Below are 15,853 nucleotides of genomic sequence, written 5' to 3' on the forward strand. Positions count from 1 at the left end.
ACCAACTCACCACATGTGCCATTTTTGGAGGGTATCAAAGTCGGTATGGATAAGGAATTGGAGGGCAAAAAAGGGAAGAAGACAAGAGGGGGAGAAGAAAGATTCGGGTAAGATCAGATGAGCTTCTCCAGGCAATGCGCCGTGTGTCCTTCCGAGAAGCCCAACAATGGTATTGGTAAGGTCGTTGCTTGAAGGAGGATGTAAGCCTACTAAGACGCAAGACGTCAGATTTCGGAAGAATCGATCTCGGCCGATGGTGACTCGAACTTTTTGCCCCACGGCCGCAATCGAAAATCAAAACAGAGAGATGGCGGGGCAACTCCAGAGCCGGCACCGGCGTGTTGGGCGCTGTTCCTTGGACGCAGCAGGTACCAGAGCCCTGTGGCACGGCGCTGGTGGCGTTGGTGCAGGGCCTGGCAGCGGGCATTCCAGCGCGGGAGGACACTGAAGCCAGCCGAGGCCCGCTCTGGACAGCCCTGATTGGCTGCAAAGCCCTCGAGGCGTGATCGGATCAGGGTCGTGCGCGGGCCCTTGTTGGCCGACGCCTCCAATCTCATACAATGTCTCGAATGGCGGCATCGCCAACGGCCTCCAATTGAGACGCAGCTCTGCTCTGCTCTAGTAGCTTCAGCTCAAAGACCCGCCGGTTCGCGGACCAGCGTTTCGTGCAGCAGCTCTCGATACGATGGCATGGACAGCTCCGTAGCCAAGAAGCCGCCGAGGCGCCAAGAGGGCCGCATCATTCTGCAGTTTGTCCGTCTTATGAACATGTCATCGTCTTCGTGTTGCCTTGTTCTTGTCTTTGCTAATGCGCCAGGTCGCACACGCAGGACTACGACTGCTTCTACGCTCAGGTCGCTGAGCACAGGAATCCGGCCCTCAAGGCGAAGCCTGTGGGCATCAAGCAGAAGAACATCCTGGCCACGTGCAACTACAATGCGCGTCGCCGCAATGTCAAAAAGCTCATGCTCGTCTCGGAGGCCAAGAGGATATGCCCGGACCTGGTGCTCGTCGACGGCGAGGACTTGACGCCGTTTCGGGACATGAGCAAGATACTCTTCAATTTCCTCCGGTCTCACTCTTGGAACGGCAAAGCTGAACGGCTAGGTTTCGATGAGGTCTTCCTAGGTGCGTGCAGTCGCGCACGGCTGGGTTGCGTTGCAATGACACGCAGATACATGCACTGACGAGCCGATCAGATGTGACGGATATCGTTGACTACAATATGACCTGTCTCAACCGGAGCTCAATGGCCGACTCGTTCTTTTACCTGTCCAAAAAGGACCCCGAGTTGGGGTTTCCATGCGACTTATCCTCCATAGCGGGCTGCGTTGTCGGTGTCACCCTCGATGACGTGGATCCGGAGAGTCCCATCTACCTGAGGCATCTCTTGGGCTCCCACCTGGCCCAGTACTTGCGGCTTAGGCTGGAGCAGGACTTTGACTACACGTCAACTTGTGGCATCTCGACGAATAAGCTCCTGAGCAAACTCGTTGGCAGCAAGAACAAGCCGCGGAATCAGACAACGCTGCTTGCATTTACCGATGATGATATCATCAGCTTCGTCGACGGACACAAGCTTCGCACCATTCCAGGAATGGGCTTCAAGGTCACGCACCTGCTGGAGACTCATATCATAGCCAAGGAAATCGACAAAGACGCCGGCCCTTTTGACTCTCTGGTGACCGCACGAGAAGCCCGTCTCCATCCGACCATCTCGCCATCGTTTCTAGAGACTCTCTTGAGCGGTCCGGGCGCTGAAAGAGGCATCGGAGCTAGAGTCTGGGGGTTCCTCCATGGCGTAGATCCTACCGAAGTCAAAGAAACCAACGCTGTGCCGTCGCAAATCAGCATTGAAGACACGTATAAGGGCCTTGACACACTTCCCAGAATAACAGAAGAGCTTCACAAGCTGTCGTGTTCCCTCATCCGGAGAATGAGAGTAGACCTTGTTGTGTCGGACAACGGTTCGGATATCCCCGGTAGTCGCAAGTGGGTTGCAAGACCAAGGACGCTTCGTCTCTCGATTCGATCGTGGCCCAAGTCGGATGCTCCCCAAGCTCAAAGCTTCAGTCGTGTATCGCGGTCAGGGCCGCTACCAAACTTTGTGTTTGATCTCAAGGCTGACACTGATGAGATCGCCCAGCAGCTGGTGGTGGAAGCGTTGTTGCCATTGCTTCGCCGTCTGCAAAACGAAAAGGGTCAAACGTGGAATCTGCAGCTGATTAACATCTGCGCCGCAAATATAGTCACCGGAGCTACCGATGACAAGACGGGAGCGGGACGGGACATTGCAGTCATGTTTAAGAGGCAGGATGAAGCACTTGCGCCATGGAGAGTCGCATCTGACGCTATGAACGAGACTGTTCCGGAGGCAGCAATCGAAGAGGAAGGCTCCGTGCCTGAAGATTTGGACTCTGACATTTCATGGGAGGCTGCGGACAATTCCACTTGCACAATCTGCGGCCATTCCATACCGTCATTTGCTCTGCCTGCCCATTTGCGTTACCATGAGCTAGGCGAATGAGTTATGCTAATAGGGAACATTCAGCGAGGATTCATCCCCTGATTGAATCACATCTGGAACATGCACACGTTAGGAGAGTTTAGAAAGACTGCTTAGGTGAAGTGACTTATGAGAAAGCAGAATATGGATAGCCAGGGAAATCTAGATACGGCTATTGGCAGATGGCAGAATCTAGAAGTGGCAGCGACCCGGCAATGTACCAGAACGCTGGTTCATTCTGGGCCAGGATCTATGCGTCTCGAACGGGCTTCTGAATTGAGTGCACTTGTAGCCACCGGCGAGCTCGGTCTGGCAAACAGGTGATGATGGGACAAACTCGTCTCCGCCTTGTTTGTGGGCGGATAGATGTCGTGTCAGTGTAACCGTTAGGGTGCTCTGTTGTCGAACTACAGATCGAAAGCGCCTTGCCAGTTTGCCGTAGTCGTCATGGAGAGGTCTGTTGGAGAGGCGAAGAGATACGCCATCGCTCGACGCTGCCATATGCAAAGAGCTGCACTCTCGGAGTGAACTGTCGTGATCAAGGGAGTGAGTTACCTAGTAAAGCTCAACCGTGATATGCTCCGGCTGGCCGCATGGCGGTGATGGTCAATTGCAGTGCACATGTGCCGATCCAGTAGAAGAGGTATCTGCCTCAAGGCCCAGGGTTTTGTTTGTCATTGACGGCACCCGTCCAGTATCCCGGCATCCTGCTGCCGATGGAAATGCAGCAGATTATTGTCACCTCTGCTTCAGCCCCCTGTTTGAGATACCCCCTTCCAGTCCTCGCTCCACTTCAACGGCTGTCTGTCTTCCTCTGATGATCCTCTTTTCCTTCTTTCTTTCTTCCTATTTTGCTTCCATTCCCGCTTGTCGGCCCGGCGCATCATCAACATCACGGCCTTCACCACCCACTCAGTCAGGCAGAGACACAGGCTGACCGAAAAGGCCACGGCTTCCAACATGCAGTGGCCGGCAACGACACGCGGGGCCGTTACAGATGCGATGCCGATGTCTGGGGAAGCACCGCCTTGGCAGCTTCGCCTTTCTGCCATTGTGACCGTGTATTATCTTTTTTCATCCACCTTTGTCCTCCGTTGGCTGCTGGATTTGTCGCTCTATTGGTCAGTCTTTGTCTTCCTCCGGCTTTGTTGCCATTATCACGATCATTACCGTAGCCACTATCGTTCCCTTGGCCTAGTATTAAGGAAGCTGCAGTTTGTGGGATTTGATTTACCGAATGGTAGCTGGAGGGAGAGAGATGGTGCCGTTTTACTGATTTGATGCTTATCGAATCCCGTTCCCGTACGTGATGCAGTGACCTTTTTGTCCTTGTTTGCACGTCACACTCACCACCTGTCCGGTTTTCAGCATCTCTTTGTTGTCTCTTCACTCCTCGATACCTGTTAAATACCGTAGATTGTCGACCGTATCAGCTTGCTGTAGCACAATGCATGTGAAGCAAACCATCCAAGGCCCTCTGCCTGAAGCCAACTGTACATACATACATACATACATACATACCTTACATACATACATACACGTTCCCCCTTCTTGCCTCGAGGTAGTTTGCATCTGCCATCTGCCTTCCCAGTTTCCCTCGTTGCTCTTTCCTCCATCCCTCTCTCTTCTCTCTCTCATCTGCTCCTTCCCTCCATGTGGTGCATGCACGAACCTGCTCCTGCCCTCTGTTTCGGAAACAGCAACTGGCAGCCACCTGGCGGCCGGCCAGTCCTCAATTCACCAACGCTCCTTCCCAGCTGCACGTTCCAGCTCACCTTTTCTTCAGATCTTTTCTGCTTCATCCTTCTCTCATCTTCTCCTCATTTTCTACCATCTTCTGTCTCTTCTTTTCATCCTCCAGCTGTGCAAATCCCACTCCTGCATCTCCCTTTGCAGTTCGTTCGTCGCCCTCTCGAGATACCAACTACGCCAAACACTTGACAGCTGCACGGCATCCCGCGAGCTTCGGTCAGTGTTATCTTCTGTATCTTGTCGCCGCGAAGCAGTACTTTCTTTGTTTGTTTGATGTTCAACGGGAGTTGGCCCCATCTCGACGCTCCGCGATCAACTGCCTGCTTGTACGCGAACTCGTCTGTTGGCGATCGACCATCCTATTTCCTAGGACCTTGCAGTTTGCAAAGCATCCTTGAAGGATCCATTGCCTTGACTACGGCAGACCGTCGAGTTAGCGACTCTTCTACCAGTGTCTAACCTTGAGATATTGACAGTTGCTTCACAGAACAACATACACGTTCCTCCCCGTGAAGCCGAGCCGCGTACGAATCAGCCCGACGTCAACCATGGCTCGCGGACGCGGAGGCGGCTCTCATGGCCAACGTCGCCCAGTCGACCTGACCGGCATCATCTCGATAGCAGAGAAAAATGACTTGTTGACACTCGTCAACGCCATCACGGAGAGAATGGCTAGAGACATTAGCAACGTCTTTGACTCTCCCCCCGTTGTCCCTATCCAAGGCGACCATGGCCACCATCACTGGCTAATGATTCCACTGCTGCATCACAAACAGAACAGAGCAACTTCCCATTCTCATTCTCTCATTGGACTGAAGCACCCCAATCTATCAAAGTCCTTCGAGAAGACTCGAGAGATAATCGAAAAGGAAGAAAAGGAAGCCATGACGCCACAGCTGCGGGAGTTGAAGAAGGAGGCCATGGTCTTCTTCCGCAAATGGCAGGGTACCGTTTTGCAACGCGTTCGAGACATCGCAGTCAATGAACAGCAAGCTCCCCTGGGAAGCACTCGGGGCCGCGGACGTGGAATGAGAGGAGCTCCACGGGGACGAGGCGGAGGAGGCCGTGGTGGGGGAATGACGCGCGGTCCCCTGACTCTAGCGACAGGTAAGATGAACTTCCTCAGCTTTCCGTTTCTGTTCCATGAATGCATTATGAAAAGCTCTTGACGGCAGAATATGGCTTCGGCAGCTAACGTCCACGTAGGCCCGCCGCGAGCACCATCGAATTACGCGGATCGTGATTTGGCCGCTCGTTATCCCCCTATTCCGAATACTCTCTGGTCTCTTGAACTCGACAAGCGCAAGCTGTATCTACATATTGTCTTTTTGGTCTTGCTGTCCATGCAAGAGTATACGGCAAATTCACGACAGCTCCTGATGAGCCTCACAACATCGCTGAACCTCCCACCTAGAACTTATCGAGACGAAGAACTGCGTCTTGCTCAAGGATTGGCCAAGGCGGCCATTGATCTTTCTTCGGACGAGGCGGTCAGCCAGAAATCTGAAGAGTCAAAGAGCTCACGGCGCTGGAAAGTCGGATTGGGATGCGGTACCGGAAAACTCGCCGCTCCCCTTACCGGCGTCGGCATTGGTACTGCACATGAGGGCCTGGGCCTCACTCAGTATGCTGCTGCAGGCCTCTTGGGCACAATGGCAGAGAACGCAACGCAAATGGGCGCACTTTTCGGCATCAATGCTTCGAAGCCGACAGCCAAGATGATGGAGGCCTTTGCTCGAGAGATTCAAGACTTTGGATTCATCCCTATTCACGGGTTGGACGGATCTGAATATTGTGACGCCCGAGACTTCCCAGCAGAGCTTCGCAGACTGAGTCTGACAATCGCCCTCAGTGGTTTCCATCTAGAGGACGAAGAGGTCACGAAGAGTTGGCGCTGTTTAGGTCGCCATAGCGAATCTTATGTCACGCGGTGGGAAGTCGCAGCTCTAACAAATTTTGGTAACTCTCTCGAGACTGCCATCAAGAGCAGTGCTTGGAAAGAAGGCCGGGCAGAGATTGAAGCTCGAACAAGTAAGTGTACCCAGCCTACCTGGCCACAACCCTGAACCTCGACGCTGACTTCGTTTCTAGTCTTCTCGTGCCTCATCGAGTCTAGCTGGCCGGTTCCTCTGCTCAAAATAAGCAAGATCATCGACAATACTTGGAGTGTCGGAATGGTCAGAGCGGAGAAGGCTGGTGCAGTCCTTGCTGACGCCATTATGCGACAGAAGTTTCAGGGTGAAAGGCCAGTTTCTTTGATTGGTTACAGCCTTGGGGCTCGAGCCATATACACGTGTCTCATGGTGTTGGCAGAGCGACGGCAGTTTGGAATCATCGACTCGGTTATCATGATGGGCACCCCGGCACCATCAGAGAGTCGAGTGTGGCTGACGCTCAAGAGTGTTGTGTGCGGTCGCTTGATCAACGTCTACTCAGAGCAAGACTATATCCTGGGCTTTCTCTACCGAACCTCGAATACTCACTTCGGCGTCGCTGGCCTGCAGGAGATTCAGGGGGCAGATGGAGTAGAGAACCACAGAGTGCGGAGCCTCCCGCGAGGTCATCTGAGCTATCAAAGCCAGGTCGGCCTGGTGTTGAAGAATGTCGGCTGGGAGGATGTCAATACGGATTTTGTCAGGGTGGGAAAGTGAGGTGTACAAAGCACCCCAGATTGTGTCTTATTGCTTGTTCGGCGCCGTATTTTTCATCAGATTGTCCAAGGGATGTGCGCCAAAGTGTTGCGCCAAGGTGGGAGGATGAGTCTACGTTATTCTGTTGCGCACTGAGCTGTCTCTATCTTGTCTGATGCGGTGAATAGCCGTCTATAGACTATTCTTCTATCTCGCTAGCTATTACGGTTCAGTTAGTCTTGGTACTGTGTATACAATTCGTGTCGGTCTCAGCAGTGTAATCTTGACTTGCCACTTCTGTCAATGGCGATGCTTCTTTCTTCCCTACCTACATGGCATGCTACAAAATCCAGTCGGTAGAGAGGCTTTCTATGACACAGTGACACGCAGCAAGGAAAGTATGGACAAGTCCATGGATTGTTGTAAAAGATGCAGAATCAAGACTGAATCCAAGTAACAAAGCAGTTCCCTCACTAAATGAAGGAGAACATGACGACGACGATGGTGAAGAAGAAACAAGAAATTGCGAAAGCGAGAAATAAAAAAAAAAAAAAAAAAAAACATATGTGTTTGATCTATAAGAAAAACAAAACGAGCTTCCCGTCCCGTCCAAGTCAAACCAAGTCAAGCCAAACCTAACAATCAACAACAGAAAGACGCGAGATTTGGTTTTTATATATGCCATCCCATCCGTCCATGCCTCCTCTCCTTCTTTCTTTGTCTCTCCCCCACCACTGCTTGAAGAAAGAGAGGAAGGTAAAGAAGGTAATTCAGCTCGCGTCCCTTTCGCGAGTATGTTGCGATTTTTTCGACAATAGATTACATCGATGCGTATGAATATATTATACATTTGAACATTCATCCTTCCTGTTCACCTTCGCCACCAGTTTTGTTCTTCTTCTTCTTTTTCTTCAATGCAAAAAGATTCGTCCACAGCAAAGGGCCTATGCTTCTCTTCCACATCTAGCAGAAAAGGGCTCATGGAGGTGTGCTGCCCACGTTGGGAACTTGCTTCCGAGCAACTCCCCTTGGACCACGCGGCTCGACACGAGGAACGCCCTGGATGGTGCGTGGCTCACGCATGAGCGAGGGGTCGAGGCGAGCGGGCATCCGAGTCACGATGCTGTGATACTCGCCGGGGAAGTTGCCCTTGGGTAGAGGCACAGAGGCAGTGCGCCATATGTGCTCTGAGGTGTCACTCAGATAAGGAGGGACTTTGCCGTTGGCACCGCTGACGCCGCCACTGCCTCGGCTGGATCCCCATGAGTTGGTCGAGCCAGAACCGCGAAGCGTCGAGAGGCGGGACAGGCTGGAAGGTATAGCGGTGCGCCCACGGGCCTTCTTGGCCATGATGATCTCGTCAAAGAGTCGGATTTCGGGGTCAGATGCAAGCTTCATCTCTCTGTCATGGATAAATTCATTGAATGCTAAAATAAGATATCATGGTCAGCAACTGGCGCGAAAAGAGGGGGGATGGAATGACTCGACATACCTTGCGTCTCCCGCATCATCGTGACATACTCTTGCTGATCATAAGGGAGGCTCTTGATGAATCCATCCATGTCAAAGGTATACAGCTGGCCGCTGTTCTTGTGCTGCTTCGAGGGCTTGCCCAAGTATTTGCGGTATGTGTACAGCAGGCTTGCGAGGCACCGCACAAACGCCGCTCGCACCCGATCGGCGTGGAAAGCCTCGGTACACACCAGGGACACGAAGCCCAAGCATCTACCGTGAGCGACCGTCTTACAGGCTCCGCACTTGTAGAATCCGTCGCCTTCGGACCTCTCCTCGCAAATGGTGCATACCGACGCCGTGTCCTTGGGGTTCCAGTTGAAGCAGTGACCCTCTACCCAGACCGTCGTATCAGTGTTGCTAACTGGTTGAATCTGCATGTTGGGCATGATGGTCGAGGCCGCCAGGGTAGAGGCCGCATACGTAGAGGGGGCATAGCCTCCTCCGAAGGAGGACTGGGAATCCAGCGTCGAGATGGACAGGTTCGCCTGATGGCCATTGAGGAACGGGAGGCTCGGTCGGTGGACGGGTGGCTGATATTTGTCGACTCCAAAAGAGGAGCTTCGTCGGCCCTTGTCCTCTCCGAAATGCCCCGATCGCTTCTCCCTCAGTGTCGAAGTCAAGGCGAATCCTGAATCGCTGCGCGAGACCGGGGTTGACGGCATGGGAGGGAACTTCATGGACACTGGGGATACAGAAGATTTAGGACTGGTCTGGTTCGACTTACTAGTCCCTGGCCGGTCCGATTTGCCATTGTCCACTGAAGAAACGGAAAATCCATTGAACACAGGGGGGAGCACTTCGTGAGGGGGGTCAGGATCCGCGAAACTCGACGAATTCTGAGAAACCCACTTGCCGAGAGTGGACGGTGGAGCAACGCTGGTGAATAGGGATGCGTTCTCCGATGAGAAGGAATCATACGGGAAGGCCTCCATTGCATAAGGGGGAGGCCCCGTGGTGACACCATACCGAAGCTTGTGCGGAGCTGCCACCTGCAGCAGAGACATCAGCTTCCGGCGGTGCTGTCGCGGCAAGCGGATGGGCTGCGACGTAGCATCGATGGTGTCCTTGTCAAGGTCGACCAGGACGTAGTCATCTTCAGGGAGATCGATGCGCTCATACCGGCGCTCAACGCCCACGATGTAAGGGCAAGGCGCATCGAGGGCGGAGATCAATCTGGCGGGCAGGATGGGGATGAAAATGCTTGCCCATTTGAGAGGGTACAGGAGATTTGCGAGGGCGTGGCAGGCCAAGTGCAGCATGCTGGTGTGGGACGAGAGGAAGATGATGCGGGATTCAGACATGGCATATTCGAACAGAGCGACAATGTTCTCGAGGGAGAGACATCTGAAAAGAGCGTAGATGTCAATGGTCCTGGAGCCGGGGATCTCGTTTGCCGCTTCCTTGCGAGAGAAGAGGCGCAGTTCCCGCACACCAATCTCGACCTGGGTCTTGGAGCCCAGAGGGCTGAAGGCCTCGGTGCACAGGTTGACGACGTACTGTTCCAGGGGCTGCCAGCGCCCTACTTTTGGAGAGCTTGGGGGGATCCTGAGGACGGCTCCATCGGTCATCGGGACGACAATCGCCTTGAGCCATTCTTTCCAGAATGCCATGTTCGCAGGGTCTCTGCCCAGGATACCGTACGCACGCGGAGCCCAGAGTCCGCTCTCACCAGTGGTGAGGCCCTCGATTCGAGAAGCTGCGCCGTGTCTCAGCGGCCTCAGCATATCCGTCATGAGGGTGATCTTTTCCTCTACGGCTCCAATCTCGTCCTCGAGCCTGTCCCGGGCCGGAGACCCTGAGGGAAGAGTCCCAAGCTTGGCCAGGAGCTGCGACAGATGCGATCGCTCGCCGGCGAGGCGCACTCCCAAGCTCGCGGCCAGCTCTCGCTCCTCGTTGGACATGTGGCTCTGTCGCCAGTCCTCGCACTTGTTCTCCACGACTTCTGCCACATCGGCGGGGAGCGCTGTCCATACGATGAGCGTAATGCCGTACAGCTTGGAGTTGTCGTCGGATGTCATAGTAAAGCCATGCCAGGTCGATCGCGGCCGATCATCGGACGAGACGATCTGAACATCGTTCGGGAAGGCAAACATGGGCACATAGTCGGGAAATTTGCCTCGTCGAGCAACCTCTTCGGTAGCCGTCTTGGGCGGGTACCGGTCGAGAAGCATGGGCTCGAAGCGCCTCTTGAGGGGGTGCATATCGGGATCGGTGTTCAAAGGCTCGGGGGGAGGGATCACAGAGTTGTAATTACTAAGCCTTCTCGTGGTCCGTATTGAGGCTGGTACAAGGACGCAGTTAGACATGATCTTGGACGTCCTAGAGATGTCGAAAGGGATACTCACGAGCTCTCTGTGACATGGGCCTCGCAACACTGGGTTGCTTCCGCAGACTGTTCATGTCCCTAAAGCTGATCTTGCGGCGGATGCTACCCTTGATGCTTCGCAGGGGACTGACCCTCCCGCTGGCATCGGCCTCGTCGGCACGGATGCGCTCGGCTCGAGGGCTGACCATGGGCTGCCGTGCCTGGGTTTTCGCTCCGGCACTGAAGGAGAGATCCTCGAGGAAGTTTTCCCTCTCTGCAGCAAATTTCAGAAGGGCCTTGTCGAAATCAAAGTCACCCATGAGGTTGAGGAACTCGCCCATGGAACCGCCATTGCTGGCGGCATCTCCGTTGGGGACGCCATTGCCGTTGCCAGTGGCGGGCTTGGCTTTGATTGTGGCGCTGCTCCTGTTGCTCCTCGTGTTGCCATCGTCCTCTTCGATGGTGTGAACCGAGTTTCGGTCGTTGAGGGAGAGCTTGGAGAAGCGGTTGGCAGAATTTTGGCGAGAATGGCGCGCGACGGTTGGTTTGGTGTGGTTGCTCGCGGCGTCTTCCTCGTCCTCAGCCTCGCCGTCCTCGACGATGGTGGTCGTCTCGGTGGAGTGGGTTACTGGCGGCAGAGACTCATCGTAAACAACCGCCTCGATGCCGGCGATCCAGAAGTATTCCGCCAGGGGAGTCGACGAGCCCTCCATGTCCTGCCAGGAATCCCAACCCCCTTACCGTAGAGACGGCGATGTCTGCTTGAGCAAAAGTGTAGGAAGGGCCCCTCAGCAGCCTGCACGTCGATTCGTGGTTTCGTCGTGCGTCTCCTGTGCCAACACCGGCCGTGGTTCTCTTCTTCGTCTCGGCTCAGGAACGTGCAGTCGGTGAAGGGCGCGTGGGCACGTTGGATGCTGCAGCAAAGTCAGTAGGGGCGCGCAGGACAGGGGCACGGAGCATGTTTGACGGTAGGTGGCATCGCTGCCGCCGCCACCAAAGGCTGTGAAACAGCTACGCACCAAGACGCGGACAGGCAAGGACGGACTCGAGCCGCCTGTTATCTATTGTTCTGTCGTGTTTCCAGGGAGAGGAGAGAGGGAATGGGCAGAAGGGCGACGTCGGGCCTGGAAGAGGAACTGTCGTGGAAATTGGACTGGGGGAAAAGGCGCCGCGGGAGAGGGTCCGAGTCTGGGAGAGCCCCCTTTGGTCTCTGGGATGGTCTCTGGTCTCCGGTAGGGCTCTGCTGCAGCGCAGAGCTCGAGGGTCGTCGAGGACACACTGGTGCTCTTTTTCCGGGGATGCTCCTGGTCCCGCAGGCAAGTCAAACGCCACGGCTCAGCACGGGATTGCCAGCTGTGGTCGACGCTGCGGACGGATGCATTCGCAGCGCAACGGAGGGCCTGCTGAAGCGGTGCGCGGTAGCAGTGCAGTGCGGTGCAGTGCGGTGCAGAGCAGAGCAGAGCAGAGGGCGGGATGCGGACTGCGAGCTGCGGAAAGATGGTCGAGGGGATTAAAGGCGGCTCGCTTCGAAAGGGGAGGAAAAGGGTTGCGCGGGCTGGCCTGGCACAGGCACAGGCACAGGCACAGGTACAGGTACAGGCACAGTAGAGGCGCGGGTCCAGGTACAGGTACGGCCACCCACGCGGGCGGGCTGAAGGTACGGTCCTCGGGTAAGGTAGGTGTACCTTATGTACGGAGCACGGCGGCCCTCCGGCGGGCTTCCAGGGGACTTAGGGGACCATGGCTAGGGGACTTTGGTATGTACCTACCTTTAGTACAGGTAGGGACCTGGGGGACTGGATTCAATGGGCCTGGGGCAGTTCGGGGGGGGGGGTGGCTAGAGCCAGGCCCCGTTTGGCACCGATCTGCGCCGGCGCTTGTTGCATTGCAGCCATCAAACAGGCGAGGAAGGGCTCCAGTGGTTGGGCAGAGAGTCGCAGGTACGTGCATGCATCCATGGATGTTTCTCGACTTGAGACTCGGTGCTTTGCTTTACCTGTATTGCCTCCTTTGCTTTGCTTTCAAGTTGGTTGGCGCCTCGTGCTTCAGAGCCCGTTCCACGGCCATGGGAATGTGCAAGGTGCAGCTGCGCAGGTTTTGGGCACCCAGCGTATTGGACTTCCACTGATATCGTAGTTTCATTCGATGCAGCGCCCTTGTGGTGGTTTGTTGATCATCCACATCAGGGTGGCATCGTTGAACCCGTATCAGGCCGAGCCAATGACACGCCCGCGACTCGACGTACTCAAGCCTTGGCTGCAGCGACGGCGGCCATTCCCCCTCACCTCACAACAAGCTGATCCCGAGCAGCGAGATATTACCGGCTCGGCCGTCGAACGGGGCAGCAGACAGATGAACAAAGTACGAGGACAAAACTCCCAATGCTTGGGATGGATGCTTCGTTCCTGTACGGGGGCGCCGCCGGATCACGATGGGGTCCTCCGTACATGTACTAAAATGGCAAAACCTGCAAGGTACCAGGTACTAGCGGTTGGTACCTGGCGTGCGAGCTGCGGCGGCTTGAAGCCACCCCGTTCGAGCCGAACCATGGGGAGCACGAGTTATACTACCGACCAACCCAGCGCCTCTGAAGAAGGGAGACGAGTGCCGTGGGAAAGCGCAGAGCCTAGCAGGTAATTTTCCGTTGACAATGTACTAAAGTTGGGCCTTCTTCGTAGCATTTGTCGACGATGGAGATGGTTATCGCGGCATTGTACTTCTCTCGTGAAGCTGATCGTTGGGGGGCTTTCACGGGGCCGACGTCCATTTTACAAGCAGCCCGCGGCCGAGCAAACATACCAGTAAGCAGTATAATGATATAATGATCCGTATCAGAACGGGTCTCGGGTGTCAAGCTCTATGTAGGTGCTAACCGTAGACTGCATTGTTGGTTGAGGTCGACTGGCTGATGGCCGTCCAAGGGTCGCTGGCTACTAGACTCCAATCGGTAGGTGGGTTGGTGGGCGCTCGGTCTGTTCCTGTTCCTTGCTGTATTAGAAGCTGTATCATGTATCAACACTTCGCTTTGCCTGTCAAGCATCACGACTCCAATCTCTGTGGTGCAGAAGCTACGAATGGCATCACATGTATCAGGAGCAGTATCTCCGTCTGTGCGACGCTCACGATTCTGGATAAAGTGGTGCTTGCATTTCCCAACAATATGCGTACCAAGCACAAGAAAGCGCCACCTGATGTACCTTGCATACGGTAGAGGTGGCCAACCTGGAGAGGCGACTCGAACTGGTCGCTGCCCTAGAGGGGCTCTGCAGGGTGACGAGTTTGAATTCCTGCTTCATCTTCTTGAGAGCATTGATCAGCACCTACTAGTAGATATCCAATGAACGGAGATGAGAGTACCTGACGGAGAACAGATCAGAAATCTTGATGGGGCATTCTGCTCTGATGGCTCGCGCTCTAATGTGTGTGGATAGAGGCAGAGTTGTTCAGTTGTTGAGTCTCTGATTGCGAGCCGTTCGTTGCATCTTCGCTTGTACCAGCTTGATGTCAACGACGTGATCAGGTACATGTTCGTGCCCGCAGCATCTCGACAGGAAAATGTACCTTTACCAATGCATGAGCGGGATGGGCAGTTGGGCGTGCAACTCGACATGCCACAACGACGAGTCTAGTGGTTTCCTTTCTGCACATTATGTTGCCTATCAATTCTTCCTCAGTAGCAGGTCGGATTTCGCTTGGAACGGAGAATGCAAATTCTGCATCGTCAAACGCAGTCCTCAATGGACGGCTGCAGCGTCAACCCACGGTAACATGGAAACACCAGTCTATCCACATACCTTAGACAAGCTGCACACATCATCCTAGTAAGTAGGTACATACAGTCGCCCCAGACTGGCAACGACTGATGCGAGAGCCAATCTCCATGCCCCATCAGCGACAACTCCATGACTTGCATGTACCGGTACGGAGTCCTACTAGTAGTGGTAAGCTGGTGTGGACACCCTCGACCACGAACTACCTATTCGACACAAACAGCTCGGAACAACAACAAGATGGCACAAGCCAGTCGACACATCTCTCTTCAGACTTCATAGAATACCAGTCAACATGAACCAGGGTCATGTCAGGGATGCTTCTGCTCGTCTAGGGTGATGGGCGCGCCTCGCAACAAATGCTGCTCTTGGTTCAGCCATCGCGATTCCAGTGTCCTTCTAGCGGCAGCTGATGGCCTTCCTTTTGGACGTCGATGGCACTTGTTACGAGTATGACTGATGGTTGGATAACGAGATGGATCTCTTACTCTTACCGCACTTACTCTGCTCCGTTCATTGCACGATGATCGATTCCGGCCTCGTCGTGGCTGTGAGCAATTCACACTCGTATACTCCGAACGCCGGATCGATATCTGCCCGCTTCCGTCAACGCCATCAAAGCACATGCAAATCGCAATACCGTTTCCCTCACGCACGCGAGCGACAGAACAAGTTCCCCCTCCATCAAAGCCCCCAAAATTCTCTAGCAAATCCCCCGGCTAAGCCCCTGGACAAGGAAGCAGGAAGCACGGGCCCCTGGAACCAAGCGCGCCTTCACCTGGAGGGTTCGCGCTAAATAAGGGAGACCCGGGACTAAATTGGGCGGAAAAGATGAAAGGCTTTCGCTTCTTCGTATCCGGTACTAGCACATTATTCTGGTGTTCCGCAGCCCGTGATATGGACCGACGGAGTTGGAAAATACGGAGGAGAGGGGGAGGGGACCCCTTTCTTTCTTGCGTTCTGTAGGATAGAGCCGGGCTGGGCTGGCTAATCAGCCTTTCTTTTCGCCCTGAAGAAGCGCCGCCTGAATCTTGCCCCTTGGATAGGTATCAATCATATCCTCGGCACCGACATGTGCCGAAACCTGATCAACTGCAGGCCGAGGAACTCGTCTTGAGATGATTCGCTGTACTTTTTGACGGTGCTGATACGCTTGGACTGGTCTGTAATAATACAATCTAGTTGTGCTCTGGAGATTCAGCACGAAGGATGATCCTACAGATGCAGCCCGTTTCAGGACACCCCACACGCGATGTGTCACGATCTCAGCCGGCCACCCACTTGGGCTGGTACTCAATTCAAGTGAACCCTTGCTTTCACCTCATGCTATCATCAATCCACTAGCTGGACACGAGGAGATGCTATCGTACTACCA

General features: G+C 54.5%; 4 protein-coding genes across 4 annotated transcripts; 2 read left to right on the top strand and 2 right to left on the bottom strand.

The window, feature by feature from the left end:
- Nucleotides 1–492: 492 nt before the first annotated feature.
- CCMA1212_002941 (DNA polymerase iota) lies at nucleotides 493–2,527 on the top strand (the record flags this gene model as incomplete). The annotated part of the gene is made up of 3 exons (XM_073700308.1): nucleotides 493–753; nucleotides 831–1,128; nucleotides 1,200–2,527. Coding segments are annotated over 3 exons (1,887 nt in total), but the record flags the coding sequence as incomplete, so codon positions are not given.
- Nucleotides 2,528–4,806: 2,279 nt separating this feature from the next.
- Nucleotides 4,807–6,909, top strand: CCMA1212_002942 (uncharacterized protein; the record flags this gene model as incomplete). The annotated part of the gene is made up of 3 exons (XM_073700309.1): nucleotides 4,807–5,365; nucleotides 5,465–6,289; nucleotides 6,350–6,909. 3 exons carry the CDS (start codon nucleotides 4,807–4,809, stop codon nucleotides 6,907–6,909), a joined length of 1,944 nt encoding a protein of 647 aa, XP_073561023.1.
- Nucleotides 6,910–7,866: 957 nt separating this feature from the next.
- Nucleotides 7,867–11,421, bottom strand: CCMA1212_002943 (uncharacterized protein; the record flags this gene model as incomplete). The annotated part of the gene is made up of 3 exons (XM_073700310.1): nucleotides 7,867–8,315; nucleotides 8,381–10,684; nucleotides 10,749–11,421. 3 exons carry the CDS (start codon nucleotides 11,419–11,421, stop codon nucleotides 7,867–7,869), a joined length of 3,426 nt encoding a protein of 1,141 aa, XP_073561022.1.
- Nucleotides 11,422–11,769: 348 nt separating this feature from the next.
- Nucleotides 11,770–13,475, bottom strand: CCMA1212_002944 (uncharacterized protein; the record flags this gene model as incomplete). Its single annotated transcript, XM_073700311.1, has 3 exons — nucleotides 11,770–12,268; nucleotides 12,705–12,832; nucleotides 13,365–13,475. 3 exons carry the CDS (start codon nucleotides 13,473–13,475, stop codon nucleotides 11,770–11,772), a joined length of 738 nt encoding a protein of 245 aa, XP_073561028.1.
- Nucleotides 13,476–15,853: the final 2,378 nt, after the last annotated feature.

This window comes from Trichoderma ghanense (genome assembly GCF_004382785.1).
Source record: "Trichoderma ghanense strain CCMA-1212 chromosome Unknown scaffold_2, whole genome shotgun sequence".
In the NCBI taxonomy this organism is placed as follows: Eukaryota; Fungi; Ascomycota; class Sordariomycetes; order Hypocreales; family Hypocreaceae; genus Trichoderma; species Trichoderma ghanense.